This window comes from Argopecten irradians, chromosome 12, assembly GCF_041381155.1.
Source record: "Argopecten irradians isolate NY chromosome 12, Ai_NY, whole genome shotgun sequence".
Classification (NCBI taxonomy): Eukaryota; Metazoa; Mollusca; class Bivalvia; order Pectinida; family Pectinidae; genus Argopecten; species Argopecten irradians.
The window spans coordinates 33,268,411-33,293,066 of NC_091145.1; the positions used below are offsets into that span (position 1 = coordinate 33,268,411).

Genomic DNA, 24,656 nt, shown 5'->3' on the forward strand with positions numbered 1-24,656 from the left:
TGAACACTGTTACCAATACAAGAGTTGTAGTTACATGGGAGTTAGGAAATACTGGAGGTGAATGTATAGCACTAAACAGATTTCAACAAGTTTGACATAGGGCGTATTCTGCATTGGAAAATCCCAAAATGTTTGTTATTATCAAAATTTATAGTGGGGCCTTTATATCAATTTCACTTATCAAGAAACACATAGAAATAAGTATCTGTCAGGAAACATTTATAGTTTGAAATTGTATAACTAACCCTAACCACCATCCACCAACTTTCACTAAATATTGGTATCCATGAGATTCCACCAACTCTCACTAAGGTATCAATGAGATTTCACCAACTCTCACTAAATATTGGTATCTATGAGATTCTAACAACTCTCGATAAATATTGGTATCAATGAGAATTTATCAACTCTCACTAAATATTGGTATCCATGAGATGTTGACTTCCTATGCAACTGAAAATATTTAGAACTAAGAATTAAATAAAAGAAATTAAAAAATTCTTTAAGGAATTTAAAGAAATAATTCAAAGAAATCATATTGACCTAAATGATAATAGATAAAGAATTTTACGATAAAGTTAATGCAACTCGCCAAGTAAAATTTTAAATCATTAAACCAGGAAACTAATAAATGGTCATTAAATAGGTCACAATACACGCCGAAATGTATTGTATACATAAGTTGGATACACTAATGATGTTGGAAAAGAGAAAGTTAACTCGGTTTTCTGAAAGTCACAAACAATAGAACAAGCATGGTGATTCCAATGATTTATTGTGTGTGTGTATGTTTAGATGATTCTGATGTAAAGCACCACAAACCTGTATACAAAACGGTCATTAAATATAAAGATGTAGTAACCAATTTTTACTGAGATATTTCAGAATGACAACAGATGCATACATATTTACAAGACAAATGGTGAACTGTTTACACGGCTGTTAAAATCAAATACTACCAGTATATAGGAACAACATTATTTGAAACTGGCGACGGATAAGACATTCACACACCGTAAACACATATGGTAAACATTCAGCATCCATTCCACTCTGAACACACAACGTAAACACCTATGGTAAACATTCAGCATCCATTCTACTCTGAACACACAACGTAAACACCTATGGTAAACATTCAGCATCCATTCCACTCTGAACACACAACGTAAACACCTATGGTAAACATTCAGCATCCATTCTACTCTGAACAGACAACGTAAACACCTATGGTAAACATTCAGCATCCATTCCACTTTGAACACACAACGTAAACACCTATGGTAAACATTCAGCATCCATTCCACTCTGAACACACAACGTAAACACCTATGAAAAAAAATCAGCATCCATTCTACTCTGAACACACAACGTAAACACCTATGGTAAACATTCAGCATCCATTCCACTCTGAACACACAACGTAAACACATATGGTAAACATTCAGCATCCATTCCACTCTGAACACACAACGTAAACACCTATGGTAAACATTCAACATCCATTCCACTCTGAACACACAACGTAAACACCTATGATAAACATTCAGCATCCATTCTACTCTGAACACTCCCACATAATTGTTTATAAATTATAGTCACTTTTTTCTTTAAACGTAACATATGAATTAGCCACAGCAATGAAACAATGTAAATGTACATGTATTAGCACCAGCATCATAACATTGATATAAACCACTGGACGATAAACTGCATGCATCATCGCACTACAAAATGAAAATTAATGTAACTTAGCTACTAAAATAATGTACACATGAACGTATGTATTACAATGAATTGCACCACGGCGGAAACACACTGCCTTCTTTTCGATCGTTCTTCTGATCACAAAGTTCCTTTGAATTAACCGAGAACAAAGTACAAGTAACGGTTTGTTTTTGGTTTTTGTTGAAAGACCTCCCCGTGCATTCTGATTGGTCGTTTGCCTGGAGTCGGCGAAAGTGTCCAACAGCAGCAGAGCCATTTATATACTCTCTATTTTAAAAAAATACACACAAACAAATGTACCTAAATACTACATTGAATTTTCTGCTCTTAAGCATGTTTACTTGTGTATTTTCAGCATTGAAAAAGGTTGTGTACTGTTATGTCAAATAACATATATACGAACACTGACCACATGCTAACTAGACATTCCTGTACATGTACAGTAGTTACATGAACATAGACTCCGATAATCAATATTCCAGGAATGTACCTTTCAAAAAGGGGGAACCAAAACGCTAGGGCATATTATGTCCCTATTGTATTGATTGTGCTGGATACGAGCCTCACTAGCGTTGAGACAAACTTTCATACCGAAATATTACTATATAAATCCATTTTTTGTAATATTTTACACAAAAAATATAGGGATGTACTCTATATGTAATTTTCAATTACCTCCGTAAAATATTGTTTTGGTTGACTTTTTAAAATACTCAGTTAAATGTGCATTGTACGTAACATACATCCCAATCTGCACATAAATGTATTCGGATAATGTCATCATGCAGCATCAGTTATCTCTGTCAAGAATTTATTTACTTTTCTTTATAGTGTATAAAAATCAGAACTCAATTCTTAACCTGATTATGCCATCGACAATCACTAAATATGTGATTTCGCCAATACATCTTTTTGAGTATTATTCAATGAAACGTCGAGCATTACGCCCCTGGGAGTTTTTCCGGTAAAATCTAAACTTTTTGTTTTCAGACACTAGGCTGGGTTTACTTTAGTAAAAGATACAAACATCGCGATTTGCGTTGAAAATATCACGCAATTTTCATATATTGAGAATTCACTTGCAGTCGCGTTTTTTTCAAATTTATTTCAAAATGGCGGAAATTCATAGGAGCAAAATTGCAATGAAACAAACATGTATGAGCCTCGTCAAGCCTCGGGTTTTATATTTTGTGACCCTCGGGTAGAATATCCCTATCCTTCATATGAAAGAGTCTTAAAATTTTAACTTTGCCGAGGAATTAATATATCGAATTGTACTTGTGTACGTATGCAAGCGATTTTGATTTTTAAAATGTTACAATATGCACGTGAGCCTGATGAAATCCAATGTCAATCAAAGGTTCAACAGCATAAGTTTAAAATGTGTCTGACCAATCAAAAGGCGCCATTGATTTGCAATTGTAAGTGGGAGTGGCTTTCAATTCTCGATTGTGAGGGGTCTGTGACCACATCAAAGAATTTTCGGAATGGTGTAACAATCTCCCACCACGCAACTTCATTCGCAACGAACCCTCTCTGTTTCCGCCGTGGTGCAATTCATTGTAGGAGCAATATGCTTGTTCGATGCAAATTTTTCATTGCAAAAACGTTGAACCCCGGACCTGTAAAATGTTTGAGATCGCTTTATGATAACCTCGACTCCTATTTATAAATTGAATTTAAAATTTAAATTTTCCTATTTATATAATGAAATACAAAGCATTATTGGAGTCACCATGGATAAATCACACCTGCTGTTATTAAGAATTATCAAATGATAAATAATGTATTTTCATGTTACCCAATAAAGTGCTGCCACACGTATGCATTTCAGAGTCAAAATAGAACAAAAACACTTTTATACAATAGTTTTGGCATGATATGGTTCGTTCAGTCCTTAATGCTGGCATGTTTTCATTTAGATCAGAATGATTTTTGTGAATGTATTTATCTGACACACTTCGACAAACGTTAAAATCTTTTTGGCTTGATATGGTGTTATGCATTGGTATCCTGACTATATAACATTCGTCACACACCGTTCCCATTTACATCGTCCACTGTGTCTACGTACTCGATATCATCACAGTTCATCAGACATATCCGATTGGAGTAGTCAGGAGTTCTCTCCCCTGATTTTGCGTTATCTAGGCTACCTTTACCGCCTGTGATCTGGAAGTCCGATGTAACAGATATCAAGTCCTCCTCTAGATTGCTACTTCCACTTTCTTGTGAACTTTCCTCTGCATACGTCCCAGAATCCTCCTGACCGGAAGAACTAGACCGAGAACACTCATCGGATTTCGAATCGCTGTCATCTGAGATATGTATCAATGGTTCGTTGTCAGGAGAGAGGTTTTCTTGTTGGCAAGGAATAACATTTTCATTGTCATTTAATCTATCCTGTTCAGGTGCAGCTATACATACCATTTCGGTTTGGCACTCCTCTGGATTTTCTTTATTATCATTATCACAAGGACGTTCGATACACACCACTGTTACCCTGTTCAATGACCTGACAGAATACGGCGACCCTTGGAGGTCTGTCTGGGGGAGAGTGGACACCACATCGTAAGCTGGGGGAGGTTCCTCACTAACCTCCTTCCTTACAACATCCTCATAGGTGGGCGGGGCATACAGTTCAGTAACGCCCAAAGTGTCGATATTGTTTCCCAGTTCCCATTCCCCATTGGCTTTCCGCTTGGCAAACATTTGGACGCTCTGTTGTCGAATATAACTGCAAAAGAAAGAGAAAGCTCAAGCAAAGTAAATTTTACACATTAACGCACACAGTAGCAAAGAGTATAAAATAACATTACTGTCGTCTAAATACCAATATCTTGATCTAGGTTCCACTACATATATTTCAGCATAAATTATTTTGATAACTCGGTTAAAAAAAATATTTTTATGATTTTCCTTTTACATTTTGGAAAATATTACGGACCGTTGCATATCTTATCTAGATCACTATCACAACTAGGTTTCAGAAAACACTTTCAGAACTTTCCTCGCCCAACACTTTCAAAACTTTCCTTGACCAACGATTGATACTTAAACGGGAACAAGCATTTTATGCTATCACACGTTGCTCCTATCAATCAGTGAGTGACCAAAGTCAAACTACCTCCTTCTGTTGTATTTCTTAAGGACACAGAAGACAACGACGATGACAAGTAGGAACACAGTGATGGCCACTCCGGCAGCTACAACAGCTGTGATGGTCGCTTCTGTCAGAGTAGAAAGAAGTACTCTTAGAATAAACACAATATAATCAACGGGGTTCACTAATAATGTTTATAATTCCTTCGGGGAAAAACCAACATGGTTATCTATTACACACAAACTTACATACCATCACATTACATTATTATTTTGAATGTTGCTAACTGAGTATATGTTGCAGAGATATACAATAATAATTGGATTAACTTTGTTTTCTTATAGATTCGTTTTCAAGTCATTATTTTTCTTAGTGTTTACAAAGAAAACAATAAGGTAAACACTAACATATATACTGTAAACTAATTAATTAAATTTTGGAGAGACGATTATTTGTATCGTATTTTCCGGTATATAGAAATCACGAAAAATATCCAAGCGAAAAAGTGTTAGATTTTGATACAGGTTCCGGATTGACAAATGAGTTGAAAAGGTAAACAAATCATAGTAAATATACTATGATGGCAAAATACGAAGTAACGGTTCCCGTTACAATATTGTTCATTACAAATTCATAAATACCTGGTAATTTTATAATTTAAAAATTTTATAGATAGTATTATTGAGACTAACCTGTCCCTTTCCAGTCCGTGTCCACCAATAGGTGACAGGTGTTCTCGTCAGTAAGGTCCCCGTCCCCTTTATTGATAGTATTATTGACACTAACCTGGCCCTTTCTAGTCCGTGTCCACCAATAGGTGACAGGTGTTCTCGTCAGTTAGGTCCCCGTCCCCTTTATTGATAGTATTATTGATACTAACCTTCCCCTTTCCAGTCCGTGTCCACCAATAGGTGACAGGTGTTCTCGTCAGTAAGGTCCCCGTCCCCTTTATTGATAGTATTATTGACACTAACCTTCCCCTTTCCAGTCCGTGTTCACCAATAGATGACATATGTTCTCGTCAGTAAGGTCCCCGTCCCCTTTATTGAAAGTATTATTGACACTCTCCTGTTCCTTTCCAGTCCGTGTTCACCAATAGGTGACAGATGTTCTCGTCAGTAAGGTCCCCGTCCCCTTTATTGATAGTATTATTGACACTAACCTGGCCCTTTCCAGTCCGTGTCCACCAATAGATGACAGATGTTCTTGTCAGTAAGGTCCCCGTCCCCCGTCCCCTTTATTGATAGTATTATTGATACTAACCTTCCCCTTTCCAGTCCGTGTCCACAAGTGTTCTCGTCGTAAGGTCCCCGTCCCCTTTATTGATAGTATTATTGACACTAACCTGGCCCTTTCCAGTCCGTGTCCACCAATAGATGACAGATGTTCTTGTCAGTAAGGTCCCCGTCCCCTTTATTGATAGTATTATTGATACTAACCTTCCCCTTTCCAGTCCGTGTCCACAAGTGTTCTCGTCAGTAAGGTCCCCGTCCTCTTTATTGATAGTATTATTGACACTAACCTGCCCCTTTCCAGTCCGTGTCAACCAATAGATGACAGATGTTCTCGTCAGTAAGGTCTCCGTCCCCTTTATAGATAGTAGTATTGACACTAACCTGCCCCTTTTCAGTCCGTGTCCACCAATAGGTGACAGGTGTTCTCGTCAGTAAGGTCCCCGTCCCCTTTATAGATAGTAGTATTGACACTAACCTGCCCCTTTCCAGTCCGTGTCCACCAATAGGTGACAGGTGTTCTCGTCAGTAAGGTCCCCGACCCCTTTATTGATTGTATTATTGACACTAACCTGCCCCTTTCCAGTCCGTGTCCACCAATAGGTGACAGGTGTTCTCGTCAGTAAGGTTCCAGTCCCCTATATTGATAGTATTATTGACACTAACCTGCCCCTTTCCAGTCCGTGTCCACCAATAGATGACAGATGTTCTCGTCAGTAAGGTTCCAGTCCCCTTTATTGATAGTATTATTGACACTAACCTGACCCTTTTCAGTCCGTGTCCACCAATAGGTGGCAGGTGTCTCGTCAGTAAGTTCCCCGTCCCCTTTATTGATAGTATTATTAACACTAACCTGCCCCTTTCCAGTCAGTGTCCACCAATAGATGACAGATGTTCTTGTCAGTAAGGTCTCCGTCCCCTTTATAGATCGTATTATTGACACTAACCTGGCCCTTTCCAGTCCGTGTCCACCAATAGATGACAGGTGTTCTCGTCAGTAAGGTCCCCGTCCCCTTTATTGATAGTATTATTGACACTAACCTTCCCCTTTCCAGTCCGTGTCCACCAATAGATGACAGGTGTTCTCGTCAGTAAGGTCCCCGTCCCCTTTATTGATAGTATTATTGACACTAACCTGCCCCTTTCCAGTCCGTGTCCACCAATAGATGACATATGTTCTCGTCAGTAAGGTCCCCGTCCCCTTTATTGAAAGTATTATTGACACTAACCTGCCCCTTTCCAGTCCGTGTCCACCAATAGGTGACAGATGTTCTCGTCAGTAAGGTCCCCGTCCCCTTTATTGATAGTATTATTGACACTAACCTGGCCCTTTCCAGTCCGTGTCCACCAATAGATGACAGATGTTCTTGTCAGTAAGGTCCCCGTCCCCTTTATTGATAATATTATTGATACTAACCTTCCCCTTTCCAGTCCGTGTCCACAAGATGTTCTCGTCAGTAAGGTCCCCGTCCTCTTTATTGATAGTATTATTGACACTAACCTGCCCCTTTCCAGTCCGTGTCCACCAATAGATGACAGATGTTCTCGTCAGTAAGGTCTCCGTCCCCGTTATAGATAGTATTATTGACACTAACCTGCCCCTTTCCAGTCCGTGTCCACCAATAGATGACAGGTGTTCTCGTCAGTAAGGTCTCCGTCCCCTTTATTGATAGTATTATTGACACTAACCTGCCCCTTTCCAGTCCGTGTCCACAAATAGGTGACAGATGTTCTCGTCAGTAAGGTCTCCGTCCCCTTTATAGATAGTAGTATTGACACTAACCTGCCCCTTTTCAGTAACCTGCCCCTTTTCAGTCCGTGTCCACCAATAGGTGACAGGTGTTCTCGTCAGTAAGGTCCCCGTCCCCTTTATAGATAGTAGTATTGACACTAACCTGCCCCTTTCCAGTCCGTGTCCACCAATAGGTGACAGGTGTTCTCGTCAGTAAGGTCCCCGTCCCCTTTATTGATTGTATTATTGACACTAACCTGCCCCTTTCCAGTCCGTGTCCACCAATAGGTGACAGGTGTCTCGTCAGTAAGATTCCAGTCCCCTATATTGATAGTATTATTGACACTAACCTGCCCCTTTCCAGTCCGTGTCCACCAATAGATGACAGATGTTCTCGTCAGTAAGGTTCCAGTCCCCTTTATTGATAGTATTATTGACACTAACCTGACCCTTTTCAGTCCGTGTCCACCAATAGGTGACAGGTGTCTCGTCAGTAAGTTCCCCGTCCCCTTTATTGATAGTATTATTGACACTAACCTGCCCCTTTCCAGTCAGTGTCCACCAATAGATGACAGATGTTCTTGTCAGTAAGGTCCCCGTCCCCTTTATTGAAAGTATTACTGATACTAACCTGCCCCTTTCCAGTCCGTGTCAACCAATAGGTGACAGGTGTTCTCGTCAGTAAGGTCTCCATCCCCACAGTTGTACTCGGTATCACACATCACAGACAGTGGTACACAGATCTGGGTCCGGCCACACAGGTGGTGTAGTCGGTCACAGTCCTCGCTATGTACGTCTGCACACAAAGGTAGGCAAAACCACTTTTATTTTCATGTTCAGAAATAGTTGTATTTTGTAGGTAACAATTTGCAATTATCGCATTTGAAATGAGTAAAGTACTAAATATATATATATTTACTGTATGGTTGGTTGACATGAAAACATGTCTATAAAGGCAACCTGCTCATAGTGACCGTTTTTCTGTCTCCCCTTCAGTGAGCGTTATATACAGGTTTGACTGTTTATCATATCAGAATGTAGTTATATATATGACATATGGTATAATATAGTATGCACAGTTTCTTCAAAATTTCCAAACATTCGACTTGGCACTTCCATTTGAATTATATCTATGGATTTAAATGGGATCATAGCTTACTAAACATAAAGCCTTATGTTGTGGATTAAATTTTGAATATAAAACAGTTTAAACAATTGCAATTGACCTTTAAATGAGGTAATGAGTACCCTAAACCCGCTGTAGATCAGGTTAGGCTTGCCCATGTAGTCTAGGCGGAGTTTGTTGAGGGAGGACTTATAGTCCATCACACCCGGACTGGTATCCTTGTAGTAGGAATCGTATACACCAAACAGACCCATCACAGGGCTCACTTGTTTCACCCCGCCACCCGGCCGGAAGTCATAGATGTGCAGTCTGAAATCGATATAGAGTATTAAAATAGAATAAACAGCAGATTTCAATAACATACCAATAGATCGTCTATTCATGGAAAACAAAAGAATAAATTGGAGTACAATTGTGATGTTTTATACGGTTTAGGAAGCAAACTTTTAACTACTAAATAGATAAGGAGGCGACAACATTTAAACCAAGGCGACAACATTTAAACCAAGGCGACACAATTTAAACCAGTCCGACACATTTTAAACTTGCGATAGATTGCGGGGCAAACAATTATAAACTTATAAGATAAGGCAACAAAATCTAAACTAACGAAACAAAAGAATGCGACAAAATCTAAATCAACTATATACTAACGTCAACGATGTGTATCCAGCTTGTTGCACAAAGTAATATCAAACCGTAAGAGTTGTGTCCCTTTAAATGTAAACATTTTATGTTTCTACTGTGGTGGAAGACTAAATAACTGGGATCAATGGGACAATACCAAGGACAAAATCACACAACGAGAACAGTAGAGCGGGACCACAGAGTTACACCAATCTGACACTGCAACGTTGATTAAAGATGCTCCACTGCCGTCAGAGTTTAAACAATATTTATCTTTATATATATATGTCGAAACAACACAAAAATTTGTATAAATATTTTGTTTGGCTTTTATTTTCTGGGCATTCAGTGTCTCACTCCATATTGGGGATATTTAGAAATGCAATTCATTACTTTACACACTTGTACCTTAAAGTAAAATACAAAACTTTTTAATGTTAGTAAAAGTGTTAAGTAATCTTGTTAAAGAGATAAAATTACCATTTTTTGTAAGACCATCTTTATTGTTGGACACCTTTCGCGAGAGTGAACACATATTAGTAACTTGAAAAAAAATGAAGAATAGAACACAAAAATACATGGAATATATATTGCCTAAAGATACGTACTATACTAAAAAGTATATCAGTATGTAACAATCTCTGGTTATACATAGCTGTACATGTTTTCCTACATAAGTTATCGTGTGGTATGTAGATTTGAATAGTTTTTATAATTACACATAAAAACTCGGATTGACTAGGTTTCCATAGTCAGATACTGAACTCAGTGAGGTTCCTTCCACTCAAATGAAGTTTTAATAATAACATATCTTAAATTATATGTGACGTAGTTTTCAAACACACTGATAAAGAAGAGCTTTTAATATATTTTTGCCACGAAATTTTACCAACATTTTGAGAATTACAATACTTATAATGCATGTTTTAGTTTTCCAAGTACAGATAAGAGCTAGAAATGATTTTTGACAGTAATACCCAAATATATTATGCAGACCAATGAAGCCATGTTGTGGTCCGATATTTCATTTATTATTTTAAAGTGTTATTAGTAATTATAAAGTATTCTTCTCACGTACATACAATCAAGAATTTTATAGTCCATCAATTTAGTCCATCAATTCTGTGTTGTAACTAATGTTTATAAGACAACATCGATTACCTGTTCATATGAATGATTTTCACAGCCTTAATTCATCAAACCTGGTGGGTTTTAAATATATTATTATTGGGAAAATAACATGTCAAAATTGTTACCCAGTTATGGCACATATAACCTTTTATGAATACACTGTGGTTATTTTTTACAGAATGCTTATTCAGCGTTTCCATTACCTATCCGGGGTAAGATTGTCCTTGGAGATATCGATAGACAGGAAGTGGAGGAGAAGACGCCGGGAGGGGTCTGTGACGATGTCTACAGCACAATGTAGGAACTTATCTGACCGCTCCTCCAGTATCTCCTCTGTCAACTCCACAATCACACTGTCGTTAACATAGATCGGCAGGTTGACGCGGGATAGTGCTGTCATTGACTTGATGCTTGTCATACATAGGACGCTTCCTAGGAACCAAACATAACAGATATTAATATAACAAAAGTAAGTCACATCACTGTAATGTTTCCTAATATAAACATAATGTAATCATGTGCAAAATACCTTTTTCTTTGACACATCACAATTGAAAAAATACTACACGATTCACTCTTACCCGAGAAACAAATATGTAGAGAAATACAATTATTTCTAATACTAGTAGGTAATATTATCGTAAAAGTTGTTTGTTGACATGAAATTTGGATTTTCGAAAAAATGAATAGACATTGGGACTATCTTTAATGTTAAATCAGGTTTATATTCCTACTCATTATGATATCTTAAACTAAAATACAAAATGATGAGTTATCTGTCATTTCGAGTTTGCACATGAGTGTGGCGTTTTGTGAGCCTTGATAGAAAACGACGTTATTTTGCTCACTAAATAATGTCGTGACAATGAATACCAACCTACAAGGGAGGTAGCTCTGTAATATGCAAAGACGGAATTAGGAGGTAGGTGTAATCCATCAATGTTCTCATACCAAGATTAATAGCGTTAGATCTTCAAAAGATTGTCTATTCTTGATTAAAGAAAAAACATTTTGCGAACCTTTGTTGATAGAATGACTTTCATTGATTGGTTTATATTCATAGGTTTTAAAGTAAATCCAAACAGATAGTGAAATTGAATATCGGAGAAAATAATGTAAATATTCCAATAAAGAAAGTCAAGATGAGTCAATTACATACAGTGTAAAATCAAACGTTTCCATGACATTACCGGCTCTATTGGGCTCTCGTAATTGATCCTTTTAAACGGATTTGATTTCATTTTACATATGTATTGATACGTCGACAATGGGAGTACATCCTCATAAAAGTCAAGCGGACAATGAAACTGATCAGACGAAAGATAACACGATTTAGATGAGGTATCGGTCTATCATTACATAAACACTACATACTTAATACGACTGGGGCTTCTAGGTGGATATATAAGGACAACGTATGGTTAGGTTGATTTAAGTTTACTAATATTAAAAATGGAAATTTGAAACGAGGCATATTTAGTTTGTGTAATGACTAGTTGTGGAAAGTCAAAAATAAAGTTTGGTAAGATGTAGTTTGTGAAAATGCAATGGCCAGTAGCGGAAGTCAAAGTATGGTTAGTTTGATACAGTGCAATGGTCATTTAGAAAAGTCCGAGATAAAGTAGAGGTTGTGTTGTCGAATCAAAATGATCCATAGCAGAAAGTTCGGGATAACAATGATAATAATAATATCAGTATTGAAAGACAAAATAAACCAGAGGAGGAAAGATCAGGGCAAATTGTTGTTCGTTGGAAAGCAAAGCATAGCATGGTAGTCTACCTAATACAAGCATTGTAGAGTTGTTATACTAAGTTTACATTTTCGTATTTGTACTTAAAGGGCAATTGCATTAGCCAGGGAAATATATTATTTCTATGATTGTGCTTGAACATTGTCACGTTTAGCTAATTACTGCAGATTAGAGTTAAAATTGACAAACATATTGTTTGTGTCCTCTAAGATCTCCATGGCAGTTTTCACCAAGTCAATTCGGATGTTTGAATGTCAGGACTACCAGACTAGTATATGTCTGGTATATAATGATTATGTACGACAGTTCCTATGAGGACAGTAAGTTATTCAGTCTAAATAAAACCTAATGAGAAGCCTTGGCTTTTACTGCGATCCAATTACCTTTTAATTGCGTGCTAGTCCAAAATAAACTCCTTAGAAAAATCTATTAGAGATTGACCTGATCGTGGTGAAGGTCACGTGATCATGGTTAATTTCTCATTATCTAATCTTAATCTTTATCTTTACTATTGACTGCTTATTATGTAAATTAATTTCTATTGATGTAGTACAGATTTATTATAAATTATGAATCTAATCTTATCAGTAAAATATCCTTGATGTAATGAAAGTTCTCAAGTATTAAAGTATTTAAATTTATTGGTACAGGTTGTTTATTCATATGCGACACCAGACATTTAGTAAACTTAAAAAATGAAAATATATTAAATATTTTCGTGTCATAATTTGGTTGTAAATTAATTTTCCAGATATATCAATACATATGATAATAATTACAGCTGATCACATGCACATCTGCGTTTGCCTGACGCAAAAACAGCTTATTACACTTGGGGTTATTTAGATGAGATTCCTCAACATATATTGATGAGTAAGAATGTATATATATATATGTGTATATAGATAGGGTCATCATACCTGGTTGCACACTATCTCAATTTTCAAAATGAAGTTTTATCCGCCGATGTAAATGTACACCATGGAGTTAGTGAGGCTTGAAGGAGCGCCCAGTACTTTTAAATGAAATGTGATTTCCTAAAGAATATTTCAATTTCCAAACCATGAACTAAACCAGTGTTGATGACAGTCAAATGACTTGTAATATAGAATTTATTTCATTACAACAATACGTGTAAGGGCATGTACCAGCTAATGTTTCAGGATGTGAGAAGTTGTATTAGAGTTTCGTGGTATCTGGATACTTTTACAAACATATAAACGAACAACCTGTGTCGTATGCTTGTATAGAACCAGTCAACACTCAACAGCAAATCGATCAAATAACATTTCTTATCATACAGAATATATGGTATAGCAATATTTGGAAGAATATCAGCTGTTCCATTCTCTATTTCATCTTAGACGATCTTAAATCTTTAGTATCACCATGTGTATGATTATTTCTTTGTCCCTTTTTTTACCATTAGAAGTATCTTATATTCAAAAGACAAACGTAAGGGCCCCGTGGTACCCGAAACATTGTTGATATTATTTCTCTGACCCATAGTAATGTTAAGGTAATTTATCGTGTAAACAAACGTCAAACAAAATAAAAGTCTGATCAACACGACAGCATAAAAGGACCTGTCAATATATGTATCATTTCATATCTGACACGTATAACATATTGCTAGATTATGTTTATTGTAAGTACCCATCCGCATGAAGTTCAAACGAGCAGTGGCACGTTTACACAATCTAAGAAATGGTTAAATAGGTTCGGGAGTTAAAGCGATGGAACAGATTACAAATATTATAACACATTAACAAAATTTACCTTTCATAAAGACGTCCCGTAATCATTTTCTTTCTATTAATGAATGCACACAGGTTTTTATCAATTTTATATACCAGGGGCCCAATGCCTGAGAAAGCGCAGTAGATTAACTAATCAAAAATTGACACCGTACGATAAACAAATTAACAGTTAGATATGTACACAATGATGTCTACAATCCTTCAAATTCCACCGGTATTGACAGTTGTATCGATACTAAATAAATTATCTCGAGCTTGGTATAACTTATAATAGTAGATTTACTTAAATGTCTATGGTAAACAAAAGTGTTTGTTACATGTTACGTGGGAGTGTGTGTCGCTCTACCAGGATTACTGATACGATTCTCTAGTCAAATCAAACCTAAATATCGACAGAGGTCAAGTTTATTGCTCGGTCGTAAAAGAAAGAGTTATTCAGGATGTCGATGGCGATGTAATGTTCGATGAAGATCATCAAACGTAAGCTGCGTCTCAGAATTAAAAGGTCTCAGTATCTTACATCCGATTCTGTAGCCGCGTGGAATCAGTCGTCATGGTGATCGATTCAACTATTAAGCATTGTTTTGAACACCGGAAGTACGCTAATCGACATTTTATTTTCTAAACGGAAGCTCACTCCATTTCCGGCTGTTAAGACCACACAATTTACTTTAAATAGCAGACAGTTAACTCCGTTCTGATTGGTCATTATACGGGGAAATTGTGACTCGACCCTATTTATCCTGCTCGCTCCGCAGCTGATTAATGCGTTGACAAGTAAAATGTAAGATTTTTTTATACCTCTTTGCTAACAAGCGTAGTTATTTTGTTTCAGCTAAACGCAATTTCATCAACTTAATAATCTTTGTTTGCAATCAGTTTTATTCCGAAAGGTAAAAAGGCAAAAACTTTCAGAATTTTTCCCCTCGATGTATATTCGTAAGAGCTTGTCATTCGTGAGTTTCTTTGTGATTCACTTGAAAAACACAAGCAATGCTGTACACATTTATAACTATAATTCTCTAGAACAAACCAGAAGCTTATATACTCGTTGACCGTAACACTATTGACTGATGGACCATTTAATACTTAGTCAGAATATAAGCGGTAGGATGCGAATTGCTCGAGGACGAAAAAACTCCAGGAGCTGAAAGCGTCTCATTCATCGACAAAAATAATTATATGAAATATAGACCATATTAGAGTTAAGATATCAAAAAAACTAATAGGACATACATGGGTTATAATAAAGCATGACGTTGTTATGTTTAAACATGTTATCTGGGACACCTACTAATTCAAGCTTTTCTTACATTTCTAGATAATTATAGACTCCGGTTTAAAGTTCTAATCCTATAAATACTCTCTGCTTTCCTTTTCTTGGAGTTGTTTACGTTTAATATACCTGACAATAGAAGCTTGACCAACAGAATATAGAGATGATTGTACAGTAAAAGACAAAGCATTATTAGCTTTGAGTCATATATAATATGTAGGTGTACATAAAGTATTTCAACCTGAACAAAAATACAATATTCCGACCTGGCGGATTCATTGAACACATATTTTGCTAAACAACCACCTGCTTTCACCAGCCGAAAAAGACATTATTTTATTAAACTAGATTCCAGTATACTCAACTAACACACATTTAGGACAACTCAAAAAATCGTAATAGGATCTAATATATAATCAATCAAATAAAATCACATAATTCGATTTAACGTCTTCCGTTCAATAATGAATTGTGGAACATTTAGCTAATGAAATTGTAAATACATACCGTGAATGAAAAACATGCAATAATATGCCTTAATCAAAGTGATCTCGATGAAATAACGTGGTGTTATACTTCCAGACAAGTGTCACCTTTAATTACATATTTAATATTTATTTTTTAACATTCTTTGCTATTCCTACTGTATGTATAGCTTTAATGTAAGGGTAATTATTTCCGAGACAGGATTGCTCCACGCAATACATATAGCCATTTTAACACGCACGAGGGCCAGCTCAGATTCAAAACCAATACAATCAATAGCGATCCCGGCTACTTTATATATGATGTGTAATCATGATTTAGTCAGGCGTCTGTCAGCTTTTGACTGCTCTTTTACATAAGAAAACAAGAGGCCCCGAGGGCCTGTATCGCTCACCTGGTATATACATATAAATACCCAAGTAATGTTTGTTTGTTTGTTTGTTTGTTTGTTTGTTTGATTAATTAACGTCCTTTTAACAGCTATGGTCACGTAAGGACGGCCTCCCATGTATGCGGTGTGTTGCGTGTATGTTGTGTGAGGTGCGTGTTTTGGGAGACTGCGGTATATCCATGTTGTGTCTTCTTGTATAGTGGAACTATTACCCTTTTTATAGTGCTATATCACTGAAGCATGCCACCGAAGACACCAAGCAACACACCCCACCCGGTCACACTATACTGACAACGGGCGAACCAGTCGTCCCACTCCCCGTTTGTTGAGCGCTAAGCAGGAGTAGAAACTACCACTTTTATAGACTTTGGTGTGTCTCGGCCGGGGACAGAACCCAGAGCCTTCCTCACAGAGGCGAACGCTCAACGCAAGGCCAAAAGTGAGGCGGTGTCAAGGAAGGCATTAGGAAAGATAAAGTCAGTTAAGAAGAAAAGAAAACATAATATCCTAAATTAAGTCGCCTTTTACGATCATGCAATAGGGGCAGCAGGTACAATTCTAATGCCCTACCTGCAGGGCATACCAAGTAATGTTATATTACATAAGACAAAAAGGCCAGTTAAGGTTGTAACAGAGGAGTTCCTCTATGACAATGACCCCATGTATTCTTTAACATCTAAATGATAACGTTTTAAAATACTGTGGAAAAAACCCAGACATAACGTACAAACAAATTCATGTAAGGTTACCGTATCAAATAAAAGAAGAATATAAAAGAAAAGACCTTCATCTCTAAAATAACTTACATTTACTGCAATTTCATTTAAAACTAGATGTTAAGAATCTATAACACGCGACACCAACTAGATGGTCAAATGTTTGATCACGACACAGGGCTAGTTTACTTATTACTTCCCCATTTTATTTCGTACACGTTTTCTCATTTCACAACGGGTTAGTTGATATTAATAAAATATTCACTTTTCTCAACTTAGATTAGTATGTAAAGCGAAACTACTGTTGTTGAAAGAGATTTAAAAGAGTTGGCTAACGTTTAACTAAGAATCTTATCGAGTTCACATCCAGAAGACACAGTGCTATGTTGCGTGTTATATTTCCATGATTTTGGTATAAAATACAAATAAAAATATGTAAGATGCCTTTTATGGTATAAGCTGATGTCGAACGGACCAGATAGCTGGTGTAAATATGTCTGGCTGGGATCCATTTATGTCAGATGATGGTACCATTATAGTAACTATATACTGAGGAGGTCTGGCTAGACGTAACTGAAATGATCTACAGACAATCTGACTGCGAGACTTGATAATGGAGGTGTGAGGTGGCGAATACATTCAAACGAAACATAGCAAAAGCTGATCTATACTTATAGAAATGTCATTGACTTCATTTTAAGTAACCATAGCGATGTAATAGCAGACCATTACTTCACACACAAAATATGTGACACAAGGACAACTTAGAACACAACAGAAAAGTGTACAAAGAATCGTTAACAATTGTTTTTAAAAAAAATGAGAGCTATTTTCTTCATCAGCGACAGACGATGTACAAGTGGCAGCCAACTGTAACAAATGGGAGATGATGGGAACACCCTACACTTGTTAAAACTTACCATCAATTAGACAAAAATAAGAAATATAATATCTCTTTGGGACCTTGATCAGACTTATTCATAACTTTCGAATGTGCGCGCTTGGAGACACCTTATAAATCTGAAGTCGCGAAAACCAGCAGTATTTCTGCAATATTACGTTGGAATGGAATTCTCTTAGATTTTAAGTCCACTGGGGAGGAGTGATCCACTACGATATCTAGTTCTCTTTAAATACTCTAAGACCTCTTCAGATATGTTTACAATTGTTAATATCATTCGTTCTCGATAGGTGGCGATACCAGTCGTGAATTGTTGCGTCAATACTCAACTGATTAAATCCTCTTAAGGAAGAAACCAGACACTGTTTACACAATATTAGGGTACCCGACTTTTAACTTCACTACAATACCGAGGGGACTAGGTCTCTCTAATCTTTTGACATGTGAAAATATTGACAGAAAATCTTAAACGACAGGACCCAGTGTTATTACGGATGTTAAAGTTGTGTATGGACAATATGGTAATAGTGTGGTATCCGCATACACAAATTAATTCTCAGACAGGGTTCAACCCAATCCAAGCCACTATTGTGTGTTTACGTTAAAGGGGCGTAGAGACATCTTCAAAATGATTAAAGCCCTCAGAATATGAAGGGCATGAATATTCATACATCGTGAACGATTCAATGAATTGATTGATGAATAATTGGTAAATTTTCGGTTTGAGTGTATGTATATAGAATGATTTTTTATGCTCAATGCATATCCGAGATTTGTATATGTAAACACTACACAATGTGAACGTATTTTAAGTGTTTGCATGCTAGTCCAAATATTGACAATCACAGCAAGTAATAATGCAATAAAAAGGAATATTAATTGAAACATTTGTATCAAAGTTGGAAACTTGTTGCTATTCAAAATAAATGTATTTCATTTCATAAAATATCTATTCAGCAAGTACATTTGATTTTGTTAAATACCAATTCGTGCTTATCACATGGTTTCTTTTCAATAGTTTAAAATCTTTTCAAATACTTGTCGTAATGCTAATATATTTCTGCAATGAAATAAGTCGCTACATGTCATTCACTTTAATATGTTCAGTATAAGATCACCGAGTAAACACCAGTCTTAAGAGTAGTCGAAACGTTATGCATACTCTGTCTATATAGGAGAAACATGCAAGTGTTATCACAGAGAAATGCACACTCTGATTATGACATCATCACTCGTTATGTACGTCATGTATGAAAAGTGAAGACATAATCGTCAGCTGAAAATACCCATGAAAAGACAAAAGGAGCAGTTGATCCAAGTTAATTTTATTATTTGAAGTTAGATATTAGAATGACTTGGTTTCTGTACAAACAGGCAAGGTGTGTGAACGTTATATAAAAACATAATACAGATTTTTGAGCGTTTATATTGATGAAATATAGAAATATAAAGATCTGTGATGAAGGCTGAAGTGCGAAACGCAATGCTCAAATAATTTTCAGTAGATCATGGTTCCAGGAGGGAGGCGAGGTGTATAACCATAACCGCTGAAATGTCAATGGTTGGAGAAGTATGATTTGGCGTTAGTCTTTAGTGGTATGATAGGTAACGATCAGGAACTAGATTGGACCTAAATCGCTACTTCATAACATCATCTGGGTCTCTCATTCAGTTCGAGCGTATGAATCATATATTTGGGTAAATTACATACAGTAATCCTCTGTATAACAAAAGACCTGCTGGATTAACCAAATCTGCGCGAAGTCATGGAGGTATGTGGATTAGGATGTTACAAGTCGTAGGGGTGTTGTTACGTCACACTGAATAGATTTCAGGAGGTCGGGACAGAGGTGAGGTGCCGCTGTTGTATATTTCTAATTCTTAACGATATACGATGGAGTTAGCTACCAACGCACTACAGCAATGCCTCTATATACATAGGCAATGTCAATACTTACTCTAACAATACACACGATTAGATTATCCGTTTATAGGGGTTGTTAATCACGATAATCCAGCCACGACAGTGTACCTCGACGGTTCCCGTGGCTTATCGGACACTTTAAACCACTGTCCCTAGGTTCGTCTGATATCGTATAAACATTGTTTACAAACATAAACTAAAACCAACATTCAAATAGCTTTAGAAATCTCACAAAAACTGAGTTTAAGGGATGATATCGATTCCATAATATAGGCATTATTTGATGAGTATGTGGTACTTTCATGTAGAGAGTTTCTAATTGTTATTTTTATTTTCACACCTCTTTGATTCTTCTTTTGTCACTCCATGCCTATATCCGGTCTGCTGCCACGTCAGGCTCCCTTTCATTCTCCGGGTACGACCGTCCGTATCGACCAGCGATATTTACAAGCGCTATTAGCTGCTGTTGTCGCCTTTTACATCGTTAAGTACGTGAACGGGTTTTGATGTAACAAGTTTATGGATTACTAATAATCTTTCTCACACCCGTCTTAATTGTATGTACATTGTTAGACACACTCGGTCGACTGTATCCATTAATCTTTTCATTATCATTCCATTGACAATGATGTTGATTTTCTTGTAACATCCTGGATAGTGGAAGGGGGCCAGAAATGTTATAGACGGGAGCCAATTGCAATCGATTCTCATAAGCGACATTGCTTTTTGAAGATTTTAGAAACAACAATGCTTTTTTTAGGAACTTTGGAACTTTGGTTTTTCGAGAAAATTTACGGAGCGACAATGCTTTATGTTGTGAAAATTGACGGAGTGGAAATGGTTTTTCAAACACTCTAGGAAGTGTCACTTCCTTTTCATGACGTAGAGGAGAAGCAAGTGTCAAGGTGGCAGTGATTTTAGAAAACTGCAGTGCCCTTTGGAGACTTTTGAAAGTGGAACCTTGTAAGCGACCAGTGGTGGCTCATTAGGGAGCATGTAAGCCAGTAGCTTGGGAAGTTGTAATACTTTCTTTGAAATTCAAATCAGTGATTTCCGAAGAATGTTGAATACTAGTTTCCATGTTACCTGTACTACTATTTGTTTCGATTATGCTTACCACTATCGAATGACATCTGACGGCACTTTGGCTTGTTATCCCAACTTATTGATGTCGCCAAACCTACCTACACTTGTCATGCAATAATTGATGACTTTCGAGCATTTCCTGATTTACAAACAAACCTTTACAGATTTCCAATCCAAACGTGATCTCTCTAGCCGAGAGGTATCTTTTGGCTGGTATGGACCGAGATTAAAAAAAATCTGTAGACAGGGCTTTAGATTTGTACCTGCTGTCCCTATTGCATAATCGTAAAATGCGTCTAAATTTAGGATATTTTCTTTTCCCGTTTTCCTAAATACCTTTCTTCTTCCTAACGTATCCCTTGACATCGCCTCACCTTTGGCCTTTAGTTGAGCGCTCGCCCCTTGGTGATAGACTGCGGGTTCTGTCCCCTGGCCGAGACACCTCAAAGTCTTTAAAAGTTGTACATGTAGTTTCTCCTCCTGCTTAGCGCTCAGCATACAAGAGTCAGTATAATATGACCGAGTGGAGTATGTTGCTTGCTGTCTTCGGCGGCATGCTTCAGTGATATACATTTGTAGTACTATATAAAGGCCAAGAGTTCCACTATGAGGACACAACACGCACCTTATTCGCACTAAACACACACTACACACACCGTATACACGGGAGGCTATCCTTACATGACCATGCCTGTAATAGGACGTTAACGTATTAAACAAACAAACAATACATACTTCCCCACCGCAACAGAACTCATCTTCGAGTTAAATTTCTGGAAACGATGATTGTGGAGCATGGCTGAGCAGTGTTCCAATTGGCGCCAATATAAGATGGCATCGTCCGCTAAGGATCGTATTCAAGACCTCTTGCTTACTAGCTATATAGTCTTAAACTTAACTGATAGTTTTCTCTAGCCGAAAGACCTATATTGCGGATAATATTCAATATGATTGCATTACCCTCATACTTTTATTGAACACCCGTTGCAACTTTATATCTATATAAGGAACAACTCATCTGATTCATTACTCGCATTAAACCTCTTATACACACTTTCTCCATTAATACCTCCCTCAAAGCGTTTCCGTGACGTGTTCTCCAGCACAACATGGAGTCATTGCAATAATATTTAATGACAAAACGAAATAGTCAATGTCTGAAGTCATTTGATTCACATTTAAAATCATACGAAGATATTACAATGTAAATTAACGAGTACATACATCCCCGAGTGCAATGCATCTTTTATTCACAATTTATATTGCTGTAATTTATGCTTAGTATTTTAGCTGTGCGTTATTTCCTCGTAAAACTATGTTTGGTGTTATTGTCTTTTCATGTATATTTTGGTTTATTTATTTTATTAATAGATTTTAAGAAAAAAAGATTTAAATCAAACCTTTTACACCGTTAGGTACAGCTGTAGCGATCCATCTAATTATCAAACCTCGCGATGTACCAGAGTGGTATTTTTATTAATTTTCATTATTATTACATTTATCTACCTTTAATTTCCTCAGATCAATTATCATTTGTATGAAATTAAGGTTCTTGTGGAAAGAATTTTCTGACGTGTCCATACCCACGCTCATAAAACACCATGATACGTGTACCTGTGTGTACGGCTGTTAAATCATTACAGGTTAACAAGCCTAACATCGAATTTGCACGTTTGTAAAACATGTAATAAATTTTGCGGTACTTCTTGGTTTACAGGCAACCTTATCTGGTGTGTGTGATTTTATTTTTTATTCTTAGGTTTTTTTTTAACTCCAAATGAAATATATTCCATGGATAAAACAGTCGTGATTAGGTTCCGTTTTACTGGTACATACGGAACGCATGTCTTGATTCTGAGATACAGAATAAGCATAACATTACTAGCTAGAAAAAAAAACAAAGGGTCAAAATTAACTGGTTCGAGAAGAGAACATTATCCATATCGGTATAATCTGGATATCGGTAAACCTCTAAATGTACTTTGGTTTGCATTCATTTTGAAGAAATTCAAATCATACCTTTACAATCCGCCTCTAATGTAATATATATTTTAAACATTAATAATGATCATATTACAAGTGATATCTATTCTATAGGCTGGGTACGTCACCACAACTCTACTTTGATATATAATATACAACTAAATTTTCTATGTAAATTACCGTAACAATTAGATACATATTCAAATCAAACTATAATTAGGACCAAAGATTGTTCTAAAACACATTGTATAACTATCTCAAAAACATTTTTGATGGAACAAAAGCATGAATGTTGTGTCACCATATTGATGTGTAGTACATAAAGATTTTGTCATTATCTAGACCTAGACCATTTAAAACCAAAATTGGTCACATACCACTGCCGTCATTTAATGTTGTCTTTCGTCAAGTCCTTCAGAAACACATCTCCTCTGACCCGCCACTTTATAAATTATGAATAATTAATCGGTATCCACGACCCCATTGTCGGGAATAATTTGGTGTAGACAATATCCGAGCATACATTACAATACCCCATTGTTTTGTACTCAACAAATCCTAAACACAGATTATATCACGTGCTAAACGTCTGACCCGGTCTATTGTTTTACTATTATACCTAAAATCTAGGTTTCATAAAACTGATTTAAAATGATGCTTTGAAGCCTGTAGCGTTTATTTATCACATTGGCAGACTAATTACTGTTTAAAATATTATTTTGGATTACAACACAATACTACTTGTTAAGTGAAAATTCAGTATATCACACCATGTGCTCCAGGTGTAATTTGTAACGTCCTCGGATGAAACAAAAGTATATATATATATTGTACTGTTATGCTTAAGGGTATAGTATTAGTGATCCCTCCTGTCTGTTTAGCTGGATTATATAATCTTTATTTTCTCTTACCACGCCGTTCGTATAGGGGGTATTTTTTTCTTTCTTTTTGCTTTTTTGGGAGGGGGGAGGCTATATAACTCACTGTATAACTCACAGGTACAAATTAAATTTTTAGCACGATTATTTTCATCATCCGACATGTGTCTGTTTAAAACTACAGATAAGGTACCTATAGCTTATATTTCTCTCTCAGTACATTAATAGGTACACAGCGAAATCGTATTCTCCGGCACGAAACCAGAATTTCACTGTATAAAAACTTTATCCCAAATTATGACACAAAACTGAACAGGATTTGTTCTTGGTATCGTAAACATTGTTTGATAACTTTTAACAATCAAAGTTATTGTTAATGAAAATTACGGATATCATTGCAACTATAGCACATATATCTTATTCTCAGACACGACTATTCAATAAATTACCCAGTATGGTACGTTTGTAGGACTTTACACCTGAAACATGTACTATTAAAGTATACACTTCAGATAATAACAGAAACATAACAACACAAACAAGGATTATATCTACTCACCTATGGACGAAAAAAGTAGCGCAAATACTAATGTAACGCTTGATAACATCCTTGTCTGTAAAAGTTGAAATCACAATTTGTTTTTTCATTCATCAATCATTAATATCCTACAAAGTTATCACTTCCATGTTTACTGTACGGCACTCCAGGTTCGAACTGAGCCAACTTTATAGGGAATCAATGCAAATCACGACAGCCGCATTGTGAAATGTGTCGACTGCTTTGATTGGCTGGGAGATATTGTCAAAAGAGATAATGAGCACGCG

The 24,656-nt window shown here is 36.5% G+C and overlaps 1 protein-coding gene across 1 annotated transcript; it reads right to left on the reverse strand.

The window, feature by feature from the left end:
• Positions 1–758: 758 nt before the first annotated feature.
• On the reverse strand, positions 759–24,599 carry LOC138304669 (uncharacterized). Its single transcript, XM_069244859.1, has 6 exons — positions 24,391–24,599; positions 10,883–11,111; positions 9,022–9,230; positions 8,427–8,591; positions 4,856–4,958; positions 759–4,465 (listed from the first exon to the last, which is right to left on the reverse strand). The coding sequence occupies exons 1-6, from the start codon at positions 24,437–24,439 to the stop codon at positions 3,760–3,762; spliced, it is 1,461 nt and encodes a 486-aa protein (XP_069100960.1). The 5' UTR covers positions 24,440–24,599; the 3' UTR covers positions 759–3,759.
• Between the last annotated feature and the right edge of the window lie 57 nt (positions 24,600–24,656).